This window comes from Furipterus horrens, unplaced genomic scaffold (assembly GCF_987537825.1).
Source record: "Furipterus horrens unplaced genomic scaffold, mFurHor1.1.pri manual_scaffold_1, whole genome shotgun sequence".
NCBI classification, from domain to species: Eukaryota; Metazoa; Chordata; class Mammalia; order Chiroptera; family Furipteridae; genus Furipterus; species Furipterus horrens.
Window position 1 is genome coordinate 46261722 of NW_028327171.1, and position 21518 is coordinate 46283239.

At 39.2% G+C, this 21518-nt stretch overlaps 1 protein-coding gene and 1 non-coding gene across 2 annotated transcripts in view; one reads left to right on the forward strand and one right to left on the reverse strand.

The window, feature by feature from the left end:
* The window catches only part of MAP3K13 (mitogen-activated protein kinase kinase kinase 13), a 131860-nt gene that overhangs the window by 98620 nt on the left and 11722 nt on the right, over positions 1 to 21518 (forward strand). Inside the window, exons 4-10 of the mRNA XM_090275069.1 lie at positions 1014 to 1205; positions 4334 to 4492; positions 6141 to 6299; positions 6842 to 6950; positions 18398 to 18507; positions 19272 to 19388; positions 20080 to 20217. Of these exons, the coding sequence (XP_090131195.1) occupies positions 1014 to 1205; positions 4334 to 4492; positions 6141 to 6299; positions 6842 to 6950; positions 18398 to 18507; positions 19272 to 19388; positions 20080 to 20217 (984 nt within the window). The remainder of the gene's footprint in view (positions 1 to 1013; positions 1206 to 4333; positions 4493 to 6140; positions 6300 to 6841; positions 6951 to 18397; positions 18508 to 19271; positions 19389 to 20079; positions 20218 to 21518) is intronic.
* Positions 20730 to 20833, reverse strand: LOC150021015 (U6 spliceosomal RNA). The gene has a single exon (XR_016513495.1). It is a non-coding gene; the product is annotated as a U6 spliceosomal RNA (small nuclear RNA).

Here is a 21518-nt window from a genome sequence, read left to right on the forward strand (position 1 = left end):
CCCTCCACCTACCCCTGGCCTCTGCACATGTTCGTGGGAAGGCTTTATCAGCAAACGAAAGTTAAGGTGAAGTTAAGAACTATTCATCAGGGACTTGCTGTGAACACTTAGGCCTTGTGGTAGACAGAAAAGAACTTGAAGACTTCTCCCTTCAAGGAACCTATCATCTGTATCGGGAGAGGAAAATGACAGATAAAAAACTAACGGCTGCTTTGTAGCCTTGAAATTTAGAAAAGAGAAAGATATTTTTGGACTGGAATGATCGGGAAAGGAATTGCAAGTAGTTGATGGAAACACAGGCTGCACAGATGTATAACACATTGTGTAATGTTTTTATTCTAAGTAGAAGTGTTTTTTAAAGACTGTATAATATAGAAATTCTTTCTTGATCCTCAGTCCAGTTAGTTGTCTTAAATTTGAGTAATTTAAAAGTCAACAAATAATAGTAAAAATAGTAATATTTTATTTGAATTCTCTCTTTCTGCACACTGTGTATAAAACCCTCTATTTAATTCTCAAAGAAATATATTTATATTATTCTTAACAATCTAAAACAACATAATATCCAGCCCATGTAAAGTCTCAGTGAAGGGCTCTCTTTGTCCCAAAATGGAATGGTCCCACAGAAAAAGCACCAGGCATAGCATACATAGTATATAGATATCCGGAGTGAACAAAACAAACTAAAGTTCTCTATATGTATAATAGAAAAACCTGAAGACTAGAGAGTTTATAACGCTAACTTAAGAATCAGGAGTGAACACACAATATATAGATGATGTATTATAGAATTATACACCTTAAACCTATGTAATTTTATTAGCCAATGTCACCCCAATAAATTCAATTTAAAATTATGTCATAGGAAAGATTATCTATATGTATATTTTAAATAATTTGAATAGAAAATTGGTCTTGATTAAATTTATTAAATATTCCTAAAATATGTATACATGTATGTTTATTTCTATGTGTGTATCGTATTTATATACATGTCTGTGTTTTCTTGAAAGGGGTGTTTGTACTCAGGCCCCATGCTATTGTATCATCATGGAATACTGCGCCCACGGACAACTCTACGAGGTTTTGCGAGCTGGCAGGAAGATCACACCTCGATTGCTAGTAGACTGGTCCACGGGAATTGCAAGTGGAATGAATTATTTGCACCTTCACAAAATCATTCATCGTGATCTCAAATCACCTAAGTGAGTACTGGAGCTGACGTTTCAGCCACTTTGTTTTACTGCTTAGAAATAAGGGATGCCATCAACCACACAGCTGAGGCTCTCGGACGCACTCTCGGTTCCCTTTAACTCAGCACAGGGGGCGGTGCTATTTGTGAGTCTTTTGGGCGATTGTGACCTGCTTACTTACCTATAGGGCAGGCAAGTTCAGGCACCTGACGCTGATTTCCCCATTCTGTTGCTTTTTAATTGTACCATTATGAAACAATTCGTTATCTAAAGTACTCACCTTCTATCGTTTTGAATGATTAATGCCAAACTTCCTCACTTGAAGGCTTGATTTATTGCTTTCCTAGTGTGTTTCCAAAAAATAAAAAAAAAGTATTTTTAAACTGATTTTCAGAAATATGTTTAATACAATTAGGTAAAAGTGAATGAATAAAAAACAGAGGCAAAGAGAAAATAAAAACATTAGAACTAAAGCTTGTTCACAAAATATGTATTATAAGATTCTGTATAGTTGTTAGAGGTTAACTATATATTTGGCTTTGAGTTTCCTAGAATCCAAGCAAAGAAAGAAATAGACTTATAAGAAAAATGCAAACTGATTATTTAAGAGAAGCAAGATGTTTCTAATAATCCCTCTTATCAAAAGGATTCCTTAGCTACTAATAACCACTTTAAGAGGAGTGTTTTTGGGTCTCAAATTGTGCAAGGAAAAGAAAGGAACTGATAAAATGGTATATTTCAATGTAGCTCCTATTTTTAAACATTTTTGTCATTTCTTATCACATTTGGTTTGGAGAAGCAGAAAAGGATTAATCTTTTTGCAGAAATATATTTACATGTGCTTTTATGACTTACAGCATATTTTTACATCCATTATCATATCTGCTTTGATCTTGGAAAAAACTGTGTGGAGTAGATGTGACAAGTATTATTATTCTTATTTTATATAAGAGAAACTAGGACTCAGAACCCAAAGTCATGGAGCTAGGACTTGAACCCAGAACTTTTGGACCAAAGACCACTGTTTCCTACATCATAGTGTGAAGGTGAGGAATTCACAAGGAATCCTGCCCCTTCTCCATGGAAGATACAAATCAGTCCTTGCTTATAAACTTCAAAGGAACTCTTATTTATCACCAGAGTTCTCAACAATGTTTATCACAATTATTAGCTCACTGAACAACTTCCTTCGTGCTTTACTTGCAAATAACTTTATTATATAGTGTTCATTCCATCTGTCTACAGTCTTAACGCCAACCTGTTGCTTTTCTGGTCCATTCCATACACATAAAATACTTGTCAAAGTTCTGCTTGAATGGTCTTTTGAATCACCTTATTATACTTGAGAACTCATATTAGAGGAAGAAGTCAGCAAATTTTAGAATACACAGAAGCCACATGCTACTCTCTTTGATTCCTGTCATTTAAAGATTATAACACGCTGGTCACCCAGTAAGCTTTTCCCTCTGTTGTCAGTATCACCCTGAACCCCAGGCAGCCTTGTTCTCTTTGGGTTCCAAGCTAACTTTGAAAAAACAAGATCAGTCTGACATGTTGTAAAGAGAGTTTTTATTACCTACATTAAATATTTAAGCTGTGTGATCTTTGTCTCAGAGACAATTTCACAATAGTTCCAACATCATACCTTCTCTATTCCCCTCCCATGTCCACTCCCTCTTGTCATGCCAACAAGTTCCATAGTGAGCCGCACAAAAGACGCAGAAGGGGAAGTTTGTAGGCTTTTTTCTCTGGGAGATTATTACCTTTTCTGATTTTCATAGTTTATGATACCATCAATTCTCCAATTATTTCAAATAGCCCATAATATTTTAATCCTTATGCATTTTCACCTAGACTAACACCATTAAATCAAAATTCCTAAATTTTGTGAATTTAAATATCAGGCAGAAAACCAGGGCTTGGATGTGGATAAAGGTGTTCTAAAGCAATTGTAAGCACTGAGCTGTTTGGTAAGCAGAGAGTTATTTGACATTGGCAGGGAGGGAAGTCCCTGGTTCCAATGAGAAGGGATGAGATAGACTGAGAAGTTTCCTATTTTCTCGCCATCTTAATTCTGACATTATTGGAGTATTAAGCCTTCTTATTGTTAAAAATATCTAGATCATTAAGCCTCTGGAACCCTAACTCATTGACATTCTGAAATTCTAAACAGCCTGTTTCAAGTAAAGTCAATCCTGTGTGTGAGGATGTTAGTATGTTGGATTTGACTGGTACCAGGTTTGTTCATCTTCAATGCTAACAAAAGTCGTTTGCTCCAGGTCACATTTCAGATAACTTCCATGAAAATTAAAACATGAGTTGTGTGGCATCTACTTAAGCTTAAATTTATTCCTGCTTTTCCTCACCAACATTAGAGGAACCCCAGGATACTTACTAGCCTTTTAATGTCACAGCTCCCTAGTATCATGACCCCATGCATCACTTCAGTTGGCCATCACTTAAATAGTGTTTTAAACAAAGTGTTTTCCTAGTTGGCTGTCTGAGACTGGCAGGATGGAAACCAGTATTTATTGAGCATGGGTGTTTGGCTTACCTCATTTAATTCAAACAAAAATTCTATGAGGCCATTATTACAGGTCCATATCCCTTATCTAACACTCTTGAAGTCAGATGATTTCAAGAAGGTAACAGTGTGTTACCTTATACACCCCCGGCAAAGACCAGGGCACACCTACAACCAGCTGCATTCATATGTCTGCAGCAAAACCTATGATGGTCACACAAAGTGGATAAATAGGGGAGTTTGCTTTATACATATGAAAAAAATTTATACACTGTTTTCTGAGCCTTTTGCATTTTTGAATTGTGGATAAGATAGTATGAACTGAATTGTCTCCATCTTATGGGTGAGAAAACTGGCTTAGAAGAATTAAGTTGGCAAAACTCACAGAGTGATAGAGGCAGGATAAAACCAGGTATGAAAACCCACTATGCTATGCTGCCTCGCAAGTATGAAGGGTGCTGTTTCTAGTGTATTGCTAATGTCCCATCCTAGTAATACTGGAACTGATAAACTGAATTCTACGAGGTAGGGGGCAGCAAAGTCTTCGGTCGACAACTTGAGTCATGTTTTTTCTTTGATACTAATGATCTGGATGTTCCTTTCTTTCTTTTTAAAGTGTTTTAGTGACTCACACAGATGCAGTAAAAATTTCAGATTTTGGTACCTCTAAGGAACTCAGCGATAAAAGCACCAAGATGTCCTTCGCTGGCACAGTTGCGTGGATGGCGCCAGAGGTGATACGAAATGAACCTGTCTCTGAAAAAGTCGATATATGGTGAGCAGCACCATCTGTGCCAAGTAGAAAGCCTTATCCCACTTCCACCCGGTTAGCAGTTTCCTCCATCAACACTTCTGCTTCCCTCAATATTCTTTAGTGTTACTCACTTCTGGTTGATTGCAGTCTCGTATTAGCTAAGGCACTACCCAGTACAATGATAGTACGGTGAGAACTGAGATAGGAATTGGGGTGACTATCCATTCAGTAAATCATCAGTTTGGGGGACCCTCAGAGAATATGCTGAACTTTCTCGAATATGGAAAGTTCACTTTAAATAACCATGTAGTATAAAAGTCTTCATGAAATGTATTACGTAATTCTCACCTTCTTAAATAAAATACTTTAAACAAAGTTTACCCATTTTAGGTAACACAGACGTGCTTCAGACCTATCTGAGTTGTATAGTATGGTTTGCCCTTTTATTAAACAGCCTCAATGGGCTATGCTTGTTTTGTTGTCATTGGTCTTTTTTAATCTATATCAAATTTTTCTCCAGATATTTGCTTTTAACAGTGTGTTTCCCTGTAGTTTGCTTTTCTTCCATTCTTAAAATTGACTTCTAGTAACCTTAGGCTTAAAACCAAAATAATAGCATATATTAAAATTGCATGTAACATCAAAGTAAATAAGATAAAGAAGAAATGTGGGATCACTTGTAGTCTGGGTAATTATTATGAATGCGCCCTCTTTGGGGATTATGCCAATTTATGTTCCCAACAGAAATATATAAGAACGTTTTCTCAGTCTCACCAACTAAGTTAAACTTTTGGATTTTTGCTGACCATGTAGGTAAAAAAAGATATCTTTGGTGAAATTTAACTTGCATTCCTTTTCTTATAAGTAAGGTTGTGTATTTTTTTCATGTTTACAAACCATTTGTAATTTCATATTTATGAACTATTCTTATTCTTTGCTAAGCTTTCTGATCTTTATTCCTATCAATTTATGAGTATTTTATATATTGAGAAGATTAGCCTTTTGTGTATTTGAATTACAGATACCTTTTACATTCTGTTATTTTGCTTATGGTGGAGATTTTTTCCATGCCAGAATATTTTAAATGTAGTTTAGCCTATTATTCTCTCCTTTTATGGTTTCTGGATTTCATAATTAGAAAAGCCTTCAATACTTAAAGATTTTTTTTTAATTTCAGGATTTTTATGGTTTCATTTTTTATATATGAATCTTTGATTCATTAGGAATTCATCTTTATGTAAGATGATATATAAATTTGATTTTCTCCTCAGCTGTCCCAACAGCATTTATTGAATAATCAATTTTTCCCCACTGGTTTGAGATGTCACTTCTATCATATATATAATTCCTGTATGTACTTGGTTGATTTCTGGGTATTCTGGGTATCTGTTTCATTCCATTAGTAGTCAGGCTGTCTATTCGTGCACTAGAGTTAACTACTGAAATTTTATAAAATATCTTAATACCTGGGAGTGTTGGTTACACCTCATTGACTTTCTTTTTTAGAGTTTTCCTGACTCTTTCTTTCTTTCTTTCTTTTTTTTTTTGGTAGTAGTATTAGAATTTTAAAACTGGGCACAGATTTGATTAAAACTTAATAAATAAAGAACTAAAATACAAATCAGTCTTTCTGAAATGTCTTCTGTACATGCTCCTGGTACTACTGCAGGTCTTTTGGAGTGGTGCTTTGGGAGTTGCTGACAGGAGAGATCCCTTACAAAGATGTAGACTCTTCGGCCATTATTTGGGGTGTTGGAAGCAATAGTCTACACCTTCCAGTTCCTTCCACTTGCCCTGATGGATTCAAAATCCTTATGAAACAGACATGGTAAGAAATATATTTCTGCCAATATTCTCTTTTACCTTCTTCCTCAAAGCCATATTTAAAACTTCTCTAAAACTGCAGTGAAGTCTCTAATGTGTATTGGGAGTGAATCACCTGGCAGTCTAAAGACAAGGAGCCTTGTAATTATTTATAAAGAATTTAGTACATCTCAAAAGAGTAGGCCTTAGTAAATGATAGCTATTATTACTTACCTGTCCTAAGGGTCATTATCAAACAGGTCACTGATCTTAGAGGTTTTCATTTCATCACAGCCATGTGCGGAATCAAAAATGTTTTTCATAAAGTACAGTAAAGCCCTGACTGGGTAGCTCAGTATATCATCCCAATACACCAAGGTTGCGGGTTTGAACCCTGGTCAGGGCACATACAAGAAATCAGCCAATGAATGCATAAGTAAATAGAAAAACAAAGTAATGTTTCTCTTTTTTAAATTGATAAAAAAATAAATAAATAAAGTAGAATAAAATCTTTATCCCCCTGGATATAACTTCTGAAATTCACAAGCTGTCTTTTTTTACTTTTAGGCAAAGTAAACCTCGCAACCGACCTTCTTTTCGGCAGACACTCATGCATTTAGACATCGCTTCTGCAGATGTTCTTGCCACGCCACAAGAAACTTACTTCAAGTCTCAGGTAAGTCTGGAAACTCTCTACCCGGTACTACTGAACAGACAGGGAACTCTCGCTGAGAAAAAGTAATTCTTAGAAGAGGGCTATTCTGATTCTTGTAACAATTATATAACTCCATTCATTGTGAAACAGTAACTATGATACCTCATACATATGACATTTTGGAATTTTTAAGCACATATATTATTATCTAATTTGAAAAGAATGTGTATCAGAATCTGATCTTCATAGTGGGTTCTGGTAAAACTGTTGAAGAGAAAAGAGGAAAAGAAGATGTGAAAATTGTAATGTACATATATTTAAATTATTATTACTGAACTTCATGAAAATATCACCATCTTTGAAGTAGAAAAACTAAAGTACAGAGGAGGAAAGTTAAATACCAGAAAGAGCCCATGATAGAATTAGGCCCAGAGAGAACCTTTTCTCTAACTTTATATGTCACTTAGTAGTACCAGATAAAGGGTTATTTCATATATATCTGTTAACTTTTACTGCATTACAAGCCATTCTAAAACTCATGGCTTAAAAAAGTAAGCTTTTGTTGAGCTCATGATTTTGTGGGTTGGGAATTCAGGCAAGGCGCTTCTTGGGCTGGCTTTGACTAGGTTCATTCACATGTCTGCAGTCAGTCTCCATGTCAGCTGGGGGCTGTCAGGTGCCAGATGGCCTCATTCGCAATGCCAGCAACTGGTTGGCTGTTAGAGTGCCTCAGTTCTCCTTCATATGGCCAGACCAACCCATATGGAGAAACAGACATCACCTCTTGATGGGAGAACCTACCATAGCGCATTGTAAGGGCTTGGCTGCAGAGAAGGAAAGAATTTGTGACCATTAAATAAAAATACTATGATTGTCATAAGGACTGGTGGACCAACCCTGGCTGATGCAGCTCAGTTGGTTGGTGTGTTGTCCCATAAACCAAAGGGGCACCAGTTCAATTCCAGGTCAGGGTACATGCCTACATTGAGGGTTTGATCCCCAGTCAGGGAGCGTGCAGGAGGCAACCAATCCATGTGTCTCTCTCACATCAATCATGGATGTTTCTCTGTCTCTGTCTCTGTCTGTCGGTCTCTCTCTCTCCCCCCATCTCTCAAATAAGAATAAAATAAAAACCTTTTAAAAATTATTTTAAAAAACCATTGGTGGTCCAACCAACATTAATATGGGTAGGGAGTTTTGGGAGATAAGTATACGTACCAAACCCAGGCAATAGCAAAAGGAGTAAAATAGGAGGAGACTGTGACTTTGAAATAAATGGGATGATCCTAAATTATAGCTTTATGCCTGCAGGATTTCACAACAGTATTACCTAATTTCTTATTGTATAGCTTTGTCTCACTCATGTTACTGTGCTTCTAAATGAATTTTTGTAAGATGAATTCCATCTCCACATGATTTTCCCATATCACTTCAAAGATTAATTCTCAGAGAAGACATTTTATTACCAATTGGTGTTTCAGTCTACAGTTACCCTGCATAGTCCCGTATCTGCAATGGGTGAAGAGTTTACCTACCAGGAAAGGCTGTGTTGGGAAGAGTACTGGACCGAGAGGGGCATCATCCTGGGAGTTAAACAATTTCTCCAGTATGCTTTAGCACCTGCCTCAACCCAAGGCTCAGAGTATGTGCTTTGCAGGTATCTGATAAACATAGAGATATTCTGCCCATCAGATGTTGGGTATATCTTAATGAAGTCTCATCAATATGGCAGTTTCTAAGGAATGATATATCAGAAACTGTTACCCTGTTGCCCAAAGTTTCAGCACACTTTCTATGAGCCACAAACTTAGCTCTCCCACAGCCATGTCTTTAAATATTTAGTCAGACTTGCCCCTATAGTTTTTTAGTGTTTCAAGGAATTACTATGTAAGTAAAGTGTATGATCTTAGAGGAAATAAGAGAATGTAGGAGGTTGACTTCATACCATTTCGTATGTTCTTTGATATGCATCCTAATAAACCCTCTTTGAACTATTAAAACTATTGCCTATCTACTCAGATACATGTGGGTGTGGTACTGAAGGAGAAATATGTCATATAACTTCTGTTATAGTCAGAAAAAAAACTTAGGTTATTTTGCAAAAGGAAAGAGAATAATAGGGAGTATTCTCTAGGACATCTTTCAAACTGTAGGGTATGGTTGCAATCACAGCTTTGCTTCCTTTACAATAAAATGTACATAACACAAATTTGAAAGGCAGTTTTTGTGGGCATGCTAAGTCACAGCTATTGAGACAGTGTAACTGTATATACTTGGAAAACTTACATTCTGAGCAGATTTACTTGAATGCTCCCAGAATCACTTCTCAGCCAGCGCAGTCTGTTCTAAGCCCCCACTATATGCAAAGCACTATATAGTGCGACTGAACATCCACAGTCAGTGTCCGCACTTGAACAAGCTCACTTTTGTCAGTACATGCGGGACTAAAACTGAACTCAGTAAAGGTTCTTTTGGAGTAAGAATACGAAAGGGAGAGGAAGGGGAGGGGAAGGGAAGGAAGAAAGAGGAGAAACTTAGTACATTGGAAATCTTTTAATATTCATTAATTCTTCCACATTTTTCTCCCAACATAAAATCTTACCCCTCCTTAAATAGCCCCAAATCTGCTATCCTAGATAGTTCCTAGAATTAGGCCTTGAGTCTAAACTGCTGCCCTACGATCTTGGATAACTCACTAAATTCTCTAAACCTTAGCTTACTCATCTAAACAGTGGAGGTAATCATATCTTCCCTTCCTTGTGGATCAAATGAGACAATAAAAATGCAAGTGTGAATACAATTTCCAGTCAAGATAGAGGCATAGGTAAACACAACTCGCCTCCTTGCACAACCACAGCAAAATTACAGCTAAACTACAGAACAAATATCACTCAGAACTGTCAGAAAATCAAGCTGTGTGGAAGTCCGACAATGAAGGAATTAAAGAAACCACATTCATCCAGACAGGTAGGAGGGACGGAGAGGTGGAGATGCAGAGACATGGAAATGGCTAATCCCAAACCCTCATGTAGTAGATATAAAACAGAAGGATATCTCAGAAGCAAGGGATCCCAGCCCCACACCTGACCACATGGACCAGGATTTCATTGTCAGAAAGATAAGGCCCTATAACTTCTGGCTATAAAAACCAGTAGGGATTGAGTCAGCGGAAGAAATTGCAGGATTCTCAGGCCTCTCCTCTTAAAGGGCCTTGCCCCACACATGGACTTACTCAGACTCACTCTCTCTGGGCTCCAGCACTGGGGCAGCACCTTGAAGGGCACAAGTGGCATACAGGGAGGAACTAAAGTGTCTGGCACTGGGGCAAGAGCTGGGGACAGCTTCCTCCCAGACAGAACTGCAGATACAGTATTCCCTCACTTATTGCGGGTATTATGTTCTAGACCTTCCCCCCACACACACACAAAGTAGAAACCTTACATTTATTCTACACTCGTAAACCTACATAACTTTAACAACATACGTATACAGTACTGCAAAATCCTCCAGTATAGCGAAAAATCCGTGATAAATAATTAAATATAATATTTGAAAAAATCCCACAATACAGTGATGCCATGATAAGTGAACCGCGATATAGAGAAGGACTACTGTAGTGGCCGTTGTACCTTTTCTGAGCCCTCCCTCACACAGAGCCATGGTATGGCAGCACCATATCTGAATCTCCATTTCCCTGGCTCCCATGGTAAGCCCCACCTTAATGATTACCTAAGGCACCGCCCCATCCAACTTATGGGCCCACCCAAGCTGGTAGCAGTGCTTTTCCATATGAAAGGCTGGGCTAGGCATGGTCTTCAGACCTTCCTAAATCCACTCAAACAAGCAACAGCAGAGCCCAGCTACCATACCTCTCAATGAGTGGCCCCAGGCCCAGCCCTAGAAGCAGCCATCTTCAGATTGCTTTATAGCTTACAAGGGGACCCAGACAGAACATAGGTCAGCCTCCACCACCTGGGAAACCTCAGAGCCTGCACACCCAGTGGACAGTTACAGACCATGTTGGAGCAGCATTCCACCACCTCCATAAGCCACGGAGGGAGGTGGTTGCTGGCTAGGAGTCAGCCAGTCCTATGAGCTGTCTGGACTGGGTAAATCTCTCCCATTGACCTGCTGACAGCAATCAAGACTCATGTACAAGAGAGGGAGTACTCAGCCCACGTGAAAGGCGGACCTTGAGTATCCTGCTTGGGTGATAGGGGAAACTGTGCCACTGAACTCTATAGGACACTTACTATATTAGGCCATGCTACCAAGACATGGAGTCAAAGCAGCTCTACCTAATACATAGAAACAAACACAGGGAGGATGTCAAAATGAGGAGACAAAGAAACACGGTCCAAATGAAAGAACAGAACAAAACTCCAGAAAAAGAACTAAACAAAATGGAGATAACCTATCAGATGCAGAGTTCAAAACACTGGTTATAAGGATGCTTAAGGAGCTCAGTGGATACTTCAACAGCATAAAAAAAGACCCAGGCATAAATGAAGGATATACTAATTTGAATAAAGAACAACTTACAGAGAATCAACAGTGTAGTGGATGAAGTCAAGAATCGAATCAGTGATTTGGAACCTAAGGGAGAAAAAGACATACAAACAGTACAGCAAGAAGAGAAAAGAATCCAAAAAATTGAGGATAGAGCATACAGCCTCTGGGACAACTTCAAATGTTCCAACATTCACATAGGGGTGCCAGAAGGAGAATAGAAAGAGCAGCAAATTGAAAATCTATCTGAAAAAATAATAAAATTTCCCTAATTTGGTGAAGGAAATAGACATACAAGTCCAGGAAGCACAGAGAGCCCCAAACAAGAGGACCCACACCAAAACACATCATAATTAAAATGCCAAAAGTTAAAGATAAAGACAAAATCTTAAAAGCAGCAAGAGAAAAACAGATAATTACCTACAAAGGAAGTCCCATAAGACTGTCAGCTGATTTCTCAAAAGAAACCTTGCAGGCTAGAAGAGATTGGCAAGAAGTATTCAAAGTGATGAAAAGCAAGGACCTACAACCTAGATCACTGTATCCAGCAAAGCTATCATTTAGAAACAAAGGGCAGATAAAGTGCTTCCCAGACAAGGTAAAGCTAAAGGAGTTCATCATCACCAAGCCATTATTATATGAAATGTTAAAGGGACTCATTTAAGAAAAAGAAGAAGATCAAAACTATGAACATTAAAATGGCAATAAATACATAACTATCAACAATTGAATCTAAAAAGTGAACTAAGCAAACAAACAAGACAAAAACAGAATCACCGAAATGGAGAACATTGGGATGGTAGCCAGTTGGGAGGGGTCCTGGGGGAAAAGGTGAAAAGGTGAAGGATTGAGAAGTACAAATTGGTAGTTACAGAATAGGCAGAAGGATGTTAAGAGCAAGTACAGGAAATGGAGTTACCAAAGAACTTACATACATGACCCATGGACATGAACAAAGGAAGAGGGAATTGCTGAAGGCAGTAGGGGTTGCTAGGTGGATGGGGGCAAAAGGGGAAAAATTGGGACAACTGTAAAAGCATAGTCTATTGTAAACTGTATAGAACTTCCCACAAAACTACAAAAATTAAGCCTCCTTGGACTGTAACATTCTGGGTGCTTTTTCTGATGAACTCCTGAGATGGATTAAGATGACAGCTAGGGAACTCCTTCTATTCATTGTGTTTTGACTTTATGCCACCCAAGTGGGAAAGAACTAGTTATTTAGCACATATTTTTGCTTTGCTATAGCAGTCTTGTATCTGAGGCCTCGCACCCTCCTGCCTGTGGACAAAATCTTGTCAGCATCAGTTATCAGTGTTTGCTGGCCACCAGCCTTCACCTCCCACCGAAACTGTCAGTCAAGAGGACTGCCCAAGCACAGCCTGAGAGAGAAGCTTCCTTCATCTGTTTCTCATCTACAGCACATGTGTAAAGCTGCAGCATATATAGCACAGATGAACAAAGTAACCAATTTCAGTACAATATTAGATTCTGCCAAAGCTATTGCTTCATTCTTAGACAATAGCCCATTTCTCCAAGTAGGCAATTATTGCTTCTGGTATTCAATTACATTTGATACTAGTCTTTAGAAACCACTTTAGTTCAGTCCCAGATCCCAGCTGCTAGGTGGATCATGTGCCTTTGCACCATTCTAGTTTCCTTTTGAGTGCCACTAAGACATGAAGCTCATTGCAGGGATAGACTGCCACCTCGAGAGCAACCTGGTCATGAGCAAGTAGGCACTTAGGCGGAGACTGGGCACATACCTGGGAGGCAGCAAATAGGACTCTGTGCCCATCAAGAGTCGGGCTTACAACACCTGTCTTTTCTGACTCAGAATCTATGAATTCCTGCTACTTAGCCCCCCAAACTAAGCTTTTTCCTCAAGGGAGGCTGGAGAATATATATATAATATAAAAGATATTATATATATATATATATACTTTTTAAAGTAAATATATATATAATATAATATTTGCCATTTAACCATTTTAAGTGTACAATTCAGTGGCATTAATTACATTCACAATGTTGTGAAACTATCAACACTATTTTCAAAATTCTTCATCACTCCATTAAGCAATAATTTCTTATTCCCTCCTCCCCACAGCCCCTGGTAATCTCCGTTCTACTTTCTGCCTCTACGATTTACCTGTTCTAGATAGTTCATTTACACGGATGCATACTATGTTTGTCCTTTTGCTTCACTTTGTTTTTAAGGTCCATCTATGTTGTAGCATGTGTCAGAACTTCATTCCTTTCTATGACTGAATAATATTCTGTTGAATGGATATACCCACATTTTGTTTATCCATTCTTCTGTTAATTCAACCTCATTTTGACATCTGTACTATGGGAGAAAAAAGAAGCAAGGTTTGGGTGCAAGAGCTTCATTTCTACTGATTGAATAACTGGAAGGCTGGAGAAGACAAAAACATAAATGCTGTGGCCTTTCCCAGGCCTTACCTGGGACATAAAGAGGATCCCATTAATGGTGGTAACCCAAGGTTCACTGGATTTTTCTGTCACCTGTCTACAAAGGACATAAGTACTTTGTGAAGTATCCCCTACTTCCTCTTTCCCCTCTCCACATGCATTTTGTGGGAAATCCCGATAAAGAGTAGGCTCTCAAATAGCCTCAAATTTACATCTGCTCTGCTTTCCACTGACTCTGGCTAGATGTAGCAGTCTCCCGCCAAGCACCTGCTTGGTATTACTTTATTGGATAGCGCTCTTTTCTTCTAAAAGATGGTAGTCCCAGCTGGCATCCACTGGGTGCTGCCTGTCCTAAGGCACTGCAGTTGCCCACTGGGAGCCCTTATTTCCTGCTGAGCCTGAAGCCCTGGACTCACAAGATTCCAAAGCTGCACATTGTTCTGTTGACACAATGAACTCTTCCTTTCCCTGTTGAGTTACACTTCGTTAAAAGTAACAGAGCAGTGCTGCTGATAACAATGTGTTACAGGTACGTTAGGGAAACAATGGAAAGTGCCTCTCTTCTCCTATGATGGTCAAGTTCATGCAGGACTACCCCTTTCTGCATGACTCTTCTCCCAGAGGCTCTTCAGTCTTTGCACATTGGCTTCAGATATGCCCACACATGTCTGAATGGCAGATTAAGCACCAATTGGAACTCCTATTACATAAATATTCTAAGTGTAAGTGTGGAACTCCAGAATTAACATCTACCAGTAAGATGATACCTTTGAGGAGAACATTATTAATCAGTACCTTCTGTTTTCCACACATCCTGTTCCCTCTTCACAGGAGGAAACTACTTTTTGGAAATTCACTTTCTTAATAGGTGTCAATCATCAGAAGGTTCTCTTCAAGTTTCCCAAACCCAAAAGCTAAATATCAGGTTTATTTCCTCCAGAATTTAAAAAAAGAAAAATCTGTGATATCTGATTCCTCACCACAAGAGGGAGGTATTCCTTCTCCTGATTCCTTTAAATATTGCACTGGAATCCACTGACAGTTTTTGTGCAAAAAAAGGACACTTCAAGACACAAATTTGCCCTTCCCCCTTATTCTTTTTTGGTCTCACAACTCTTGATTGTCAATCCTTGACCTCTTAAAGCTCAATACTCTTCCTACTTCATGACTTTGATCTGATGATTGAAAGAACAGCATTACCTGGGGCTCAAAGGCTTAGATACTGTCACAGACTGTTACCAAACAATGGACAGCACATTCCAGATTTTGGCTTTCTGCCAGCGTTGTTTGTCAGGTTTGGTGCCCAAAAGTCAACTGACTGACAGAAATCTTTCTCCAATGGTCAGTCAACTGATAAATACACACACACACACACACACACACACACGCACACATAAATGAATAAGCAGGATAATCAGTTTCTGAATAATTATAATCTCCCCTGCAGAAATAAATGAGAAATGGCCCTGGTTGGTGTGGCTCAGTGGATTGAGTGCCAGCCTGCAAACTGAAAGGTCACCAGTTCAATTCCCGGTTGGGGCACATGCCTGGCTTGCAGGGGCTTGCAGGCCAAATCCCTGGTTGAGGGTGTGCAAGAGGCACATTGATGTTTCCCTCCCTCTCTCTCTAAAAGTAAATAAATAAAACCTTTTAAAAAATAAAATAAATGAGAAGTGGCAAATTTGGGGAGAAACCTTCTGTAATTTCACAATTACGTGTAACTTTTCCCATGATCTAGAGAGATCATTTTTAACAGGAATCTAAAGGTAATATAATAACTCTAGAAGAAGATTATACAATTAGAACCATTTAGTGATGCATCTGCCCTTTGCTGGAAATTATATTAATCTCATTATCTTCCTGGGATGGTAGTGTATACATATTTTTAAGTATATTTTATTGATTATGCTGTTACAATTGTCCCAATTTTTCCCCCTTTGCCTCCCTTTGCCCAGGACCCACTTCCCTCCAGCAATGCCACCCCCCTTAGTTCATGTCCGTAGGTCTTGCATGTAAGTTCTTTGGTTTCACCCTTTCCTATACTATTCTTAACATCCCTTTGTCTACTTTGTACCTACCAATTATGCTTCTTAATCCCTGCACTTTTTCTCCCATACTCCTCCCCCTCCCAGCTGATAACCCTTCAAGTGATCTCTATACCTATGGTTTTGTTCCTGTTCTAGTTGTTTACTTAGTTTGCTTTTTTAGATTCAGTTGTTGATAGTTGTGAATTTCTTGTCATTTTAATGTTCATAGTTTTGATCTTCTTCTTTTCCTTAAGTAGCTCGCTTTAATATTTCATATATTAATGGCTTCTTGATGATGAACCCCTTTAGCTCTACCTTGTCTGGGAAGCACTTTATCTGCCCTTCCATTCTAAATGATAGCTTTGCTACATAGAGTAATCTTGGTTGTAGGTCTTTGCTTTTCAGCACTTCGATACTTCTTGCCAGTCCCTTCTTGCCTGCAGAGTTTCTTTTGAGAAATCAGCTGATAGTTTTATAGGGACTCCTTTATAGGTAACTCTCTTCTTTTCTCTTGCTGTTTTTGAGATATTGTCTTTATCTTTAACCTTTGGCATTTTAATTATGATGTGTCTTGGTGTGGTCCTCTTTGGGTCTAGCTTGTTTGGGACTCTCTGTGCTTCCTGGACTTGGATGTCTATGTCCTCAATCAAATTTGGGGAGTTTTCCTTCATTATTTTTTCACATAAGTTTTCAATTTCTAGCCCTTCCTCTTCTCCTTCTGGCACCCCAGTGATTTGGATGTTTGTACATTTAAAGTTTTCTCAGAGGTTCCTAAGGCTCTCCTCATTTTTTTCAATTCTTGTTTCTTCATTTTGTACTGGTTGACTGTTTATTTCTTCCTTATGTTCCAAATTATTGATTTGAACCCCAACTTCCTTCCCTTCACCGTTGGTTTTGTGTGGGTTTTCCTTCATTTCACTTAGCATAGCCTTCACTTCTTCCCTTAAGCATTTGCCATACTCAAGCATGTCTGTCAAGTCTGTGAGCATCGTTATCACCAGTGTTTTGAACTTTGCATCTGTTAATTTGGCTATCTCCTGATCTGTTAGGTTAGCTATCTCCCCATCACTTAGTTCTCCCACTAGATCCTTGATCTGTTCCCTCTTTTGGGCCATACTTCTCTGTCTCCTCAACTTGAAAGCCTCCTGTGTTTGCCTCTGTGTCTTAGGTAGAGCTGTCACACCTGTCTGGATGAGTATTACTTTTTTATATCTTTATTTGTTGGCCTTCCATGTGGTTCAATTTTCTGGTAGTTCTGGTTGTATTTAGTTTTGAGGTAGTTGTATTTCTTATTGTTGTGGAGGGTGGTGAAGCATATCTACCTATGCCTCTATCTTGGTTGGCATCTATTCATAATTTGAGGAAACATATCCTTTAGCTTTTTTCTAGAAACTACCTATATAGACTACCTTCCAGCAGAGGTTTTCCTGCCCCCTAAAATTTAGATAAAATTCTTCTTGAAATTCTATACCCTGTGGAAAGTCCAATGTCCTAACACTCCTGTGAACTCCTGGAGATTTATAATTTCAGGGCCACCCTGGCTCTGCTTTCTTAAAATTCTTGGCCCCTGTCCCTGCTATATAGTGGTGGTTCCTTTAACTATGTCCTTTTATTGACCCAAACATGAAGTTCAGCACCTTTCCTTGATTTCTAAGAAAGCAAAAATACTCCTCCATAGTCAGAGTGAATGTGAAGAAACTTTACTAAAGCTTTAAAAAATTGGAAGAGTCTTACATTTTGAACAACTTAAATCACATATTAGACATCTTTTTCCACCCCAAGAATTTTGTCAGCCTCCTACATCATTCAGCCATACAATTTTTCTTCCTCTTCCTTCTTCTTCTTCTTCTTCTTCTTCTCCTTCTCCTTCTCCTCCTCCTCCTCCTTCCCCTCCCCCTCCCCCTCCTCCTCCTCCTCCTCCTCCTCCTCCTTCTCCTTCTTCTTCTTCTTTTTTTGTTCATTCCCTCACTGCCAAATCCCTGTATAATTCCCTGTATTTTTATTTTCATCTCCTGCTCTTCATGCCCCTTGGGTCTTCTACTCCAAATATTTTTTCAAGATATCTTCATACACAAAACTTAAGAGGAATGAATGCTGGTGCCAGCTGTAAATATGATCATATGCTCACTGGCACATACTTGTAACATATTGTTATCAGAGCTATTCTTTCTGGCCAGGCATTCTCAGCCACCAACTTGACTCCCAGAGGTGCTAGTTGATGTGCTCACTATGATGTTTCTGGGAGCCTGTACTGCAAGGAAACTGGAAAAGAGGTGGCATCCCATGTTGGACTAAATACCGAAAATGGGGTGGGTGGGGTATGCAGGTACATCCTCATGAGATACTTTGCTATCAACTAATATTCATTGGACACCTATTCTATAAAGTTCTTCAGGAGAAGCATGCAGAAAAAAATTATCTCATACATGATCCTATGTCTGTATCAGAGACTGAGACTCCTAGAATATTAACAAAGTCTAATTTATGCTCACCCAGGCTGAATGGAGAGAAGAAGTGAAGAAACACTTTGAGAAGATCAAAAGTGAAGGAACTTGTATACACCGATTAGATGAAGAACTGATTAGAAGGCGCAGAGAGGAGCTCAGGTCAGCTGATCTCTCCTGCACCTCTTATCCCTCATCCCCAGGTCTTCTGATATTAGCAGGAGCTCTCTTTGTGAATCACCATTTCACATCCCACATACCTTTCACTGTGCTATTTATTGTTATTCTCTTTCAAATTTGCCCTAAAAGTTAGCTGTCTTTTATATCACTGTCTTATCCTCTCCCCACAACTCTGTTATCCTCCTTTATTATACCTCTGCATCAGAGATTCCTGGAGCAATGCTGTTTGTTCATTTGGCCCCTGTTCTAGGTGACATAGATGGCCAGAAATTTATAAGATGTAGTTCCTGGTCTCAAGATGCTTATCATCTCTTAAGGGCTACAAGACATGTTCATAGATAACCACTATATTTAGGTAGGATGTGTGCCATGGGTAAGTATAAACGAGGGATCATGATGTCAGCTCTAACCATGTATTTCCATTAATAATGAGCTCTACTATATTCCTATTAAGATATTGTGAACACTACACAAAGGCTACAAATGATACACAAATTATATTCACATTTTACCTGTGGTACTCCTGACTATTCTCTGTGGCTGGATATGGCCTGTAAGGATAAACCAAATAGAAAGCTTGGATGTTCCATCTCCTACTCCATCTTGGCTGAGCCATTGCATCGGATGAGGGAGTCTTTAATGTAGAGGGCCCTTGGGCAAATGGCTTTTGAGATAAACCATCCTGGTTCTCATTTCACTAGAGCTGATGTTAGTCAATTTTCCTGATCCTGAGTTTTCTTTACTAGGCATGCTTTGGATATTCGTGAACACTATGAGAGAAAACTTGAGCGGGCTAATAATTTATACATGGAACTGAGCGCCATCATGCTGCAGCTGGAAATGCGGGAGAAAGAGCTCATCAAGTATGTAACCAGACCACCATCTGCCCTTATTGATTTAGTCCCTCCATCCACAAAAAGGTACTGCTCTTCCATGGTGCTGCTGCTCAGAACCGGCAGGTGTTTTGTTCATTCACCCAGCATTCCTTCAGGGATGTGCTGTGCACAGGTCCCTGCCCCTGGGGAGGTTTACAGTTGAGGTTAGTTGCCACAGAACTGGTTCTAGGGAAACATACACTTGAAAGATATTTGCAACTTCACCCTGCTGAATGGCTCAGAGAAGGGGTCCTCATTTCACGAAGAGCTTGATGTTGATGAATGGGGGCTTATTGCCCCCTGGGTAAGTGAGGTGGCTTCTGGGAGTGGTTTAAAGTATTCCTGAAAATGGCAAGAAAATCTCAGGGTCCTGACCAACACAGCAGCTACTGAAATAAGTAGGAATCCCGCCACCACGTTGTGTGTGTCATGAGGTGTGTTGGGGAAGAGAAGGTCAGTCTCTGAGTTCATCTGTGAGCTTAAGGGAAAAATGAAGTCAGGTTAGGTCGAATTTCGTATCTTTTTTTCTCCTTTTTAACCTGTATTACAGCCTTGTTAATCAAATAGCCTGTGTCTGGTAAGTGTGGCCAGAAGTTGTGGGTGGAATCAGCCTGTGAAACATTCTGCCTCTCTTTTCGGTCCGCAGTGACTGAGATGGGCTTTTTCTTTCACTCTGCAGGCGTGAGCAAGCAGTGGAAAAGAAGTATCCGGGGACCTACAAACGGCACCCTGTGCGTCCAATAATCCACCCCAATGCCATGGAGAAGCTCATGAAAAGGAAGGGCGTGCCTCACAAACCTGGGACTCAGACCAAACGGTGAGACACTTGTGCTGACCTGATAGTCTGATAAATGGGGGAAATATCCCCCTAAAAATACATAATGAGATGGTGGTGGGTGTGGCCACTCTACCTCATAGTGCGTGCACTTGCCTCTGGATAAAACAGAGTGGAAGGTGAGAGAACGTGTGTCATACGCCCTAGGAATCCACGTTGTACTCTCTGAGGCATAGATATGTATTATCTTAGCATGGAAGAGTGAAAAGAGAAATACACCTGAGGCCAGACAGACGTGGGGTTAAATCCTGACTCTACCAATTATAAGCTGTGTGATTTGGGTCCTGTCACTTGCCCTCTTTCAACCCCACGGGTAAAATGGTATAAGTATAGCACATGAGAGTTCTTTTTTCTTTTTTTAACCCCTAATGCACAGAATTGGGTTAATGATACTTCTGGGTTTATGCAACATTGGGCCATGCATGACCCACTTTTATTTGCTCGTTTAGTTAGTGCCTGTAAATCCACTACCAAAAATGAAAGCAGACAATGGATTTTTTTTTTTCTGCTTCATAAAGTTGCATGTCATCCTTGCACAGGGGCCATGCTGATCTCTGTACTGTTCTAATTTTAGTATATGTGCAGCCGAAGCAAGCACAAAAGCCAGGACTTTGATAATGACCTATATATGTGGTTCCCCTCATTCCACTCTTGCATGGGACTCTTGTGAAGTTTAAATAAGACAATATGTGAAATCACCTAATAAATCACAGGTGCTCAAAAAGTGGGTTTTTTTTAATAGTTTTTTTTTTTTTTAATATTGCCATGTTCCCTAATTATGACACATTTTCCTTATATAGTTGACCTTTAACAACATGGAGATTAGGGGTGCCAACCACCTGCTCAGTGGAAAACCCATATATAACCTAATTAACCCACTACAAACTCAGATTCTCAACCACAGATCTAAAACACTGTATTAGTTAAACCTTAAAATGCTCTTCTAGTCATTACCAATTTCTGCTAGAATCTCATTCCTCTCAAATAATGGAGGGTTGACTCTATCCTAGTTAAACTAATATAAAGGAAAGAAATGTCCCTATCTGAAAAGCCCGGTGACCTCTGAGGAGATCAAAGAGGAGAAACCATCCACCATCCTTTTGGCCTATACCCACTTTGTGTTTGGTTAAGTACTGGAAACAAGAGAGTCAGGGTTCCATTATGGACCCACCAAGCCTGTCACAAGTGAGTACAGCCAACAAAATAGCCTAAATACCTTGTAAGAAGGAGAAGCTTGGATTGGGGAAAGAACTATTCCTTGGTGTCAAAAGACTCAGTGTCAT